The sequence below is a fragment of the Egretta garzetta genome, unplaced genomic scaffold (assembly GCF_000687185.1).
Source record: "Egretta garzetta isolate BGI_Z169 unplaced genomic scaffold, ASM68718v1 scaffold30, whole genome shotgun sequence".
Classification (NCBI taxonomy): Eukaryota; Metazoa; Chordata; class Aves; order Pelecaniformes; family Ardeidae; genus Egretta; species Egretta garzetta.
Window position 1 is genome coordinate 857,240 of NW_009258383.1, and position 9,434 is coordinate 866,673.

A 9,434-nucleotide genomic window follows, 5' to 3' on the forward strand; every position below is an offset into this window, starting at 1 on the left:
AGTAATATGAGCACTTAAAAAAGCCATCATGAGTGATGATGAGCTGTTAGACTGTCTTTTCTAATCAGTCTCCATATATTTAAAAACTGTTGTTTCCTTAAAAACCAGATATCATTTTTCTTCTTCAACTGAATTGCAGAATCCTCTAAAATTAAAAAAAGAAATTATCTACCTGTGATTTTTAGAAGTGTATGTGAATTGCTCTTAAGTGTTTTTTCTTGAATATATCTCCATTTCTGAACATGTATACCATACAATATTGACCAGTGGACTTTTAAGTAGGACACGGAATAGAGGAAAAATAGGCATACCTAAATATTATACACTACTTTGTTTTGCAGCCTATGGATGGTCATGCCATGATCGTGTTTCTGAGTTTTAAGATGGTATTCCTATATATAGTCCAGTACATAACACTGCTAACTCACTGTCTCTCTTGTGTATGTACCCCTGAGTGAGTGATATGCTGCACCTTCTCTTTTTCAGATCTGCACTATGTGGGAGAAGTCTTCTCGTTACAGTTAATACTGACTTGGTCATGGCATTGTTATATGCAATTATTTTTTTTTTCAAAATTAAGACGATTTTTTATAGATAATTTCACAGCTCTTGTATAGCTTTGAGGAAATGATCATTACAGCCATTAGAGTAGTCAATAGCTACAATACTGACTAGGTAGACATTTACTGGTGGGCATGTATGTCTCTCACTTGCTCAAAACTGGTTAAAAATGTGGAGGAGTTCAAAACTGAGTCATAACTTGGCACTGCAGAAGAAGCTTCCTCCCCCACCCTTCTCACTCTTAATTCCTGTCCTGCCAAAAACACTACAACAATAGAAGCCTGCAGGGAAGGTAGGATGGGGAGTCTTTATTCAGAAGTTTACTTAGTATAACATAAGTTGAAACTCTTGAAATATACATGTAAGTTCAGTTTGAGCATAAATAGTTTCATTTAGTAAATGAGCATCAGGAGGCTATGCTGACTCCACTAAGGATGCAGTTAAGTTACTTCTACAGTACAGAGCATTTGAAAATAGTACTGTTGGTGTAAGGAGTTTCATTCCTGCCCATGCCTATATAGTATGCTGCTTCTGCAGCTGTGCCATAGAACTGTTTGTGGTGAGATGCTGTCAAGCATATTTATTACAAATGTGTCCGTATTTAAGAGTCACTCCACCCCTCCTTCTCCCAAGTACTAAAATTCTAGATTGGTTCATAGTGAACCCCATGAAAAATAGAACTGGCACAACTGAAGGAGCAGTGTGCTCAGGTGTAGGGCCTGGGATGAGCAGGCAGAGCGAGAACTTCTTAAGCTGGTACTGCTGAATTTTGGGTGTTGCGAAAACTATCACCTCAGGCTCTAATATGGCTCCATTAATACAAATAAGGATTGTTGCAAAAACCACAATAAATGCCTCAAAATAAATGTTACTTCCAAAGTTGAGGCCATATGAAACTGCTTTGAAACTGGAAACTGAAGAACAAGGAGCAGAAAGGAAAAGAAAAATGGATTATGATTAAAATGGAGAAGGCAAGAGAAAAATCAACTTCTGTTGTGTTTCTTGAGGTTTAAAATATCTTCTTCTGAATAAGAATGAAATTGTGTAAGTGCAGGTGTAACTAAACGCAGCTAACATTGGCTAATTGACTAGCTACATCTTGTCTGCTTTTTGCAGTGGCTTGATTCAGCCTTTCCAATTTCAAATGTTAGATCATTTAAATTGATAGCTTTTCTGGCATAATAATGAAGTAATCTGATGCTGAATAGGGATTACCCCCACTCACAGGGAAATCTGCCTGTCCAAGTTAATGCACAGAGTTAACAGCGCATAAAAATTTATTGTTTTATAATATGTTTGGATTATTCTTGCATTAGGATGAAATTACAGTGTTCTCATAATAGGATAAAGTTTATACTTCTGATTCTTGAGCGTGGATTTGGGGAATAAAAGGAGCATTGAGCGAAATGTCAAGCAAAAATCATGATATTTAGGATTACAAAGAGAAATTGGTATTGGATGCTTTTGAATGCTTGTTTTTTACAGCTTTATTAAAATAATTTAGAGAAGAGGAAAATAATTAGAAAATGATTAGCTCACTTCTACATAGAAAGTGTGGGGATTTTTGTTTTCTTTTTGTTTTTAAGGCTTTATGCATAAGACTAACAGTGATGATTGTATTTCCAGGCTATTTCTCAATGTGGTGCGTGTTTGTGTTGCTCTGACTGAATTTGAAATCATCAAGGTGGTTTTCTGGTTCTTTGTGTGCTTCATTTACACAAACTACTGTCCTGCCATAGAGCACCAATAACTATCCATATTATTTATGATTGTCCTACTTTTGCTCTAGGTTTTCAGTCAAGACTCTGATCGACCGTTCCTGTTTTGAGACTATAGATGATACTTCCCCTGAATTTAATAATTTTGCAGCCATTCTGGAACAGATTCTAAGTCATCGACTGAAAGGTATGTTAATTAACTTCCTTACTGGTGATGTGTTTGCCATGAGAGTTTGTTGATGCTGAATGAAAATGTTGGCTTGCTTTGTGCGGCTGTCCCTTTGCTGTTGCCTTCCTGATTGTTTGCATTACTGTGGGAAAGTCAAGAAAATGTTTTTTTGTGAAACATATTTCCAATATTCTTGTTGGAAGCCTTCTTGGCTGGTAATTAAGCAAGTGGATGTTGCCATGGTGCTGAGCTCTGTCTGCTTTTCTGCTTTATGATAAGGCTGTGTCCTAAGAGTCTGAGTCTGAAAGTCAGACAACTGTAGTGTTTTCTGCTTTAACAGAAGCTATAGAGAGCATATCCATGGTGCTGCTCCTTTTTCTTTCTCCCTTCCCTGCTGTTACTGCCTTCTTTCTAGATACTTTGTTTAGGTCCTTTCATTTCTGTCCCCCCACCTCCCTGGTGAAGCTGGTTTTTGCTACTGGAATATAATGGGTCTGGATTAAATTGCTTTTGAGAAAGGTCAGTTGATGATTCTCCTCTTGTGTCGGAGTCAGATGTTCTAATTCCAGAAAATGTCTGTTTGCATTTTCTGATTGTTCTAGAGGAAGCTACTTTGCTAAAAGAACAGAGTGTGCCTTAGCAGTAACAGTCACTAGAAAAGGACTTTGGAAGCTTCTCCTCATTTCTCAGTTCTGTGTAGAGTTTCTGGAATTATTTGAGGATTATGAAGGACATCACAGTCATCTAAATAGAGATGTGTAATGTGACAATCTACTCCTTTTCATACTTTTGCTTTTTAATATTCATAACTAAGCTTTGTGAACAATATTGTGTGTAGGCTGACATTTGAGTAGCACAATTACTACCTGCTGTCATTCTGTCAGAGAAGGAAAAAAATAATCACACAGTGGGGTGGGAACATAGTGTTTGTCACATTGTGACAAAGATTATTGGAGTGATTATGGGTACTTAGCAACTTGACACTGCAGGGAAATTGCTCTGTTTTCTCCTTCTCCCCCAGCTTCAGTGATGTTTGAGCAAAAATCATTATGAATTTGGGGTTTTTTCCCCCAACATTCTTTTGCTTCACAGTCTATTATTCAGGACAGGCAGTACACAGAAGAAGCCTTAACAGGCTGGCAAATGGAATTTGCAAGTAAAAAATTATTTCAAATAAGAAAGAGAAAATAAAAAATCTAAATTGTTGTTTTAGTCGTCCCCTTGTAATTATCAGTATGATTTTTGAAGTTCGCGGAGTTAAATGAAAGTATGGGAAAAGGCAGCAACTTGTGCATCATATTGCAAACAGGGGAATATTTTGGTAATAAACAGATCACTAAGAGTAATTATTTAATTCTTTAAGAACTTGAAAAGGAAATTGAGATAATAAATGTACCATGACAATTCAAATTTTAAGAGGCTATATATTATACAACACAGGGCTTGAAAGCAATTGCATTTTGTTGATGGAAACAACTAAGATATTCTGAATGCATACTTCGTGTCAGTAGGAGCACACTAAAAGCAGACCGGTGATTGCAGTGGGTTGTATAAAATGTTTCAAAGCAGGCAGAACATACGTGATCTGTGTCTATGGTAAAGTAAATGGCTTCATTGTATCAAAGTTGTCAGGATAATCCCATGGCAGTGTAGGTAAACGGATCATCCAGATTTGAGAGTTTGAGTATATAGACCTTCACTTTCTTAAGACCATGGCAAATAACAATTCCTAATCTTTAACTTCCTTTGGAAGTACTGGGTGAGGAAGCAAGAATTTAAAAAAAACAAACAAACATTAATTCGCACTGTAAAGGACTAAGTTTATTTGTATTGGGATACTTTTAATGGCAACTGTCTTTTCTGACATGAAATATAATATGTTTTTAAGGAGCAAAGCATAGTCTTGACCATTGCTGCTTATTGGTTTCATGTTCAGATAGGATCCAGACAAAACAAAACGAGAGGAAGAAGGATAGCCATTTTAAGAGGAAAAAAGTTTAACCACAGGAATTAGAATTTTATGCTTTTCCTGAAAGATTGCAATTAAGAATTCTGAAATAGTTCTCCAATCCTCATCCTCCTGGCTGTTCTGGTAAAAATGCCAGTTATAGCAATATGAGCACCATTTTAAAATTGATTTTTTGATAGGTGACTGATCTGATGGTGCCAGCTCCAAATAGCAAAAGGGTCATGAAACAACATTCATAGCGGTTTGTGTAGTTTTGTTGGTTTTTTTTTCTTTTCTTTTCAGAATCATCAAAGAACTTAGTTTGGAAAGTACCTTGGAAAGTCATCCACTCCCACCTCTTGCTCAAAGCAGGGCTGCCTCAGATAGCTCACAGCATTTTCCATTTGAACGTTAAAAATCTCCATGACTTTTCTCAAACTCAGTGCAGTTTGTTACAGAATCTTATTCTGCCCCCTCACGCTGTGCTTACCTTTCCCTGATATTGGCCATGATCCTCGCCAGATCCTGCGGTGAGACAGACCAGGAAGTCACACAGGCAGAAAACTAGTGGCTTTCCCCATGGATGGACTTCTTTATCCCAGCTGCTCATTTTCTTAGGAGTGGTTTAGATGTGGGTGTTTGCTTAGTAAGAAAGTGAGATTGGCATAAATGTATCAGCTCACACAACAGAGATCTGTGAACGCTGCTTGAATGAAGGTATCTGTTCATGTGATACAGAAGACTTAGCACATATGGCACCAAAATAGTTCCAAAAAAGGTAACATAATATGCCATGATCAAAAGGCCACCTCTGTACTACCTTAGACTTACATGTACATCAATGCCAGTAAGTAGCAGTCGGGAATAGGCCACTATTGTTAGAAAATGCATTCTGGCTCACAGCCTATTTTTGAATTGCCCTGAGGAAGAGAGAGAGGGTTTGACTAAGCTGTATTAACTATCTTTTCAGGGATTGCAAGCTGTTGACTGCCTTCTGCTCTAGAAAGTGGAGACATACTTATTCCTAGACTGTGTAGTATACCTGGTACTCTATAGAAGGGCTTGGATTTATTGTGAATGCAGAGACCAAATATCGTAATCAGGAGGGTATAAAGCATGTGTTCTTCCTGACATTAAAATAAGTTGTGTGGCATGCTTGCTGGCAAGATAGGATACTACTGGACGGGACAGTTGAAGATCTTGAAAAGGTAGGAGAGAAGGAGTAACAGAAAAAAGATGAGTGACTAATTACTCGCTTTATTCTTCTCAGGAATAAGAATTTGCATGGTTTTATAATACAGCAGAGAGTAAGTGGTATTCAGAATGGATACAAAGACAATGTATTTGAAGGTCTCTGGACCAAATGAGACTCATAGTCCTGAAAGGGATTTTACAAATCTGTATACAAATGTATGTGTGTTTGATAATCTTTAAAGTAAGGTGGGTAATTTCAGGAGCCATTTCCCCGCCTCCTCTCCCCCCCCCCCCCCCTTTTTTTTTTGTTTTTAGTGGAGCTTAAGAAGTATCTTGTAGTTGTCTTGGTGGTTTCTTGTTTTCACTGCTGGCCACAGATTTTTCAGGTATATTTCCCGTAAGTGTCCTTTTTATCAGATCAGTTAAGTAAAGTTAGTGCAGAAATGGTAGGGGCATCAAAAAGTGTTTGGCAACACTACTTGGGATTTGATCACAGGTATGTCCTAGTTGATTTAAAACCTGAAGTCAATTCAAAGTGATGTATATATTGTCTTACTATATCGCGGTGTTGTATGTTTTTTTGCCTTTGTTCTATCACTTTAAATGAGTTTTAACTGAGTTAGTACCGAAGAACATTAATAACTGTTGTAGATTTTCATGGCCATAATCTCAAATATATTTCTGAAAACCTTTGCCATGTGTACGTATTTGTTGACTTACTGTTATCCTTTACAGAAAAATGTGTTTATATCCAAACTGCTAGTCAGGAAGCATGCTTAGAAATAGTTTTTGAGTATAAATTAAGTTCTGTCACTGACAATGTATATAGTGCATCTTGTTTGTGACTTCTGTAATTTTTTCACGTCATGGTTACTGTGAGTGTACTTGTCATCTATACACTTCTTTGCATTGACCACCATAACAACACACAAAACAGCATGCTGTACTGTGCTATTTTGACACTTTCACAACTTTGTGTGCCTTTTTTCCTGTACGTACATTTAGAAGGTATTATAAATACATCAAAAGCTTCTGCTAGAGTTGCCCATAGATAGATAGATAGTTGTCTCTATCTGATCTATGTTATTCCTAATTTCTAGTGACTGTGGAGTTCATTTGCTTGCTTTTCTTTTTTCTTTTAGAGAACTTACTATGAGCAGGAGGGGAAAAAAAAGCACTTACGACAACCTGCTATTTCAGAGAGTCTCTTTCTTTTTAGGCAATGAATATCAATATAATTTTTTATCAACAAAAATTCCCTGAATTCTAATAATTCAGGCATAAATAGTGGTTACAGAGGGAAAGGGTATGAATTATGTCTGCAGAAGACCATTTGTGCTTGTAGGCCTAGGTCACAGGTGAGGAAGAAGCTGCTTGTAATGCTGGTCATCCTGAGAGAAACAAGTCTGCTGGCTAGTAGTTAAGATAATGGAGATGTAATGGGAGTGGAAAGGGTAAGGTAAGGAAATAAGAGCTAAAGGCACTGCTGTCAAGAAAAGGATAAAGTCTAAGCATATAGCTGCAGTGGCCCTTTATTTGGTGCAATAATGCTATTAGCAGAATAGCTTTTGTTACTAGATTTAATATTTATACACACAAGTTGACCCTATTACTGACTTTGGCTAAAAAGAAATAGCAGGGCTTTTGCGTAATTAGTGGTTTAGCTCATTCTCCTTTTTCTTGTATGGAGAAAAATCTTAAATGAATTTATAATTGTCTTGGAAGACTGGGTTTATGAACTACTACAAATTTTGAATTTTTAATGACCCATTCTGTAGACCCAAAATAAAAAGAGTACGTATTACAGAAATTCCTCAAAGGAATAGCATGTCAGTTTATTACCAACAAGTTGTATTAAACCTTATTTTTTGCTGTGAACTAAATAAAAAAGTCTGGAAGAAAACTTGCCTGTACTTTAGGGCATCCTAGTCATTACTACTTTGCAGCTGTGGAACTTTTAGATATGAAATTGAACTGTGATTGAGTAGGAATCAAACTGTTTGATGTCTTTTTTGTGAAGAACTTCTTGGGTGTGAAAGAAGATCTGCAACAACTAGTGTTGTGGATGTTTGTGTCTAATTGTTAGACTGGAGCAGAAATGGGTTGATACAAATAGGTGTGTAGCAGTATTCAAAAATGTGGTGAAACAAAAAACTGCAATATTGTTTCTATTTGCTTTGGAGTTCTGTAAACAAGAATTGATTTAATTTGAACAATGTTCGATATCAAATGTGCAGTTTCCAAGCTTACCTAACAATTTTGTTTGGCTGACAAAAACAATAACATCATTCCTGTTTGAATAGCTGTCAGCTTCCATGTCTTCTGATGACATAAACTTCATGGCAAAAATTACATACTCTTTGTCCTTTGGACCTCCCAGGAAACTTACTCTTTCCTTAAGAAGTATTTTGACAGTAAGTTGTATACTAAAATTGGCTTTCAGGTTTATTAGGACCCTTTAAAATTTAGATATGATTTTAGAATCATAGAACAGCCCAGGTTGGAAGGTAGCTCAAAAGATCATCTGGTCGAAACATTTGTGGGAAAGGGATCCTAGAGGACTTTATCTAGCACATCTTGAAAACCTCCAGCAATGGAGACTCTACCTCATCCCTGGGGAGGTTGTTCCAGTGAATGGTTGTTCTTACTGTAAAAAAATTCTTCCTTATGTTGAGATGAAACCTCTTCCAGTGCAACTTATACCCATTGCCCTTTGTCTTCTCCATGTGGCTCCTTGTAACGAAACAGCCTCTGCCGCCCTTTAAGTACTGGAATACTGTGAAGTGTTCCCCTCTGAGCCTTCTTTTCCCTAGGGAGAAGACACCTAATGTCTTCAGTCTTTCTTCATGGGGCAGGTTCTCCAGCCCTTTGAACATTTTTATGGCCCTTCTTTGGACCCTCTCCAATCTGTCCATGTCCTCCTTGAATTGTGGGGACCAGAACTGGACACACTACTCCGGGCACAGCCTGACAGGTGCTGAGTAGTGGGACCTGTTTCATTCCTCATTCTTGAGAGTTCCCGGGGCTGTGTATGTTGAGTGCATTGAGGGCCAAAGAGAATTTCGTACGATGAAAGATTTTAAAATTATAGGGAATATATACAGCTTAATATCTAATTTAGTAGTTCTTAAAATACATTCTCACTATTCTTGGACAGTTTTTTCCAGCATCTTTCTGCATATAGAATGATTAAGGAAGTTTTTCAGATGTGTTAATTACTAGAGTGTGGGCAAGGTTTAAAGCTGCAGGGAGAAAATAGTGAAATATGGAAGTCCTTGGTTCACAAAAGATCCTGAGCCGGCTGCAAGTTTCAAGTGAATACAATTCCTACTGAAGTCTGAAATTCATCGTACCATCCCAGAGCTGGCTGAGATGTAAGCCCACTGTTATGTCAGAGTATGTTGTAATTATGGTCAGCTTGTGTTGTTGATCAGTGTAAGCCAAGTAAGTGCTTTGTGCTGGTATGTATTTCTGTTATAAAGGGTTTTTGGTTTTAACATACGTGTTTGTCAGCTGTTCATTGGTAAAGGGAATTGCTTTGAATTAGTGACATCAGAAAACTATGAAGTGAAACTGTCCATTTTTTGCAAAATATATTCTGTCCATAAAACAGTTTGAAAAAGCCACAGAAGTTATTGTATGATATACTTGCCTTTATTAGTTGGCACTGGAATTGGTGACACAAAATCATCTTCACACTTGAGTTGCATTTAATTTTGCAGGTATAATCCCCAGGACAGAAATGTTTCTGATATGGTAAAGAATATGAAAAATATCTGTAGGTTTTCATGTTGTTAAAATGCCATTGAATTCTTGTTGCTGTACGCTACTCTCGGCCTTCCCA

The 9,434-nt window shown here is 37.2% G+C and overlaps 1 protein-coding gene across 1 annotated transcript in view; it reads left to right on the plus strand.

Annotated features, from left to right (window-relative positions):
* Positions 1 to 1,228: 1,228 nt before the first annotated feature.
* Positions 1,229 to 9,434, plus strand: part of RUNDC3B (RUN domain containing 3B) — a 47,199-nt gene continuing 38,993 nt past the window's right edge. The window contains exons 1-2 of the mRNA XM_009641257.2: positions 1,229 to 1,317; positions 2,351 to 2,466. Coding sequence (XP_009639552.1) covers positions 1,229 to 1,317; positions 2,351 to 2,466 — 205 coding nt within the window. The remainder of the gene's footprint in view (positions 1,318 to 2,350; positions 2,467 to 9,434) is intronic.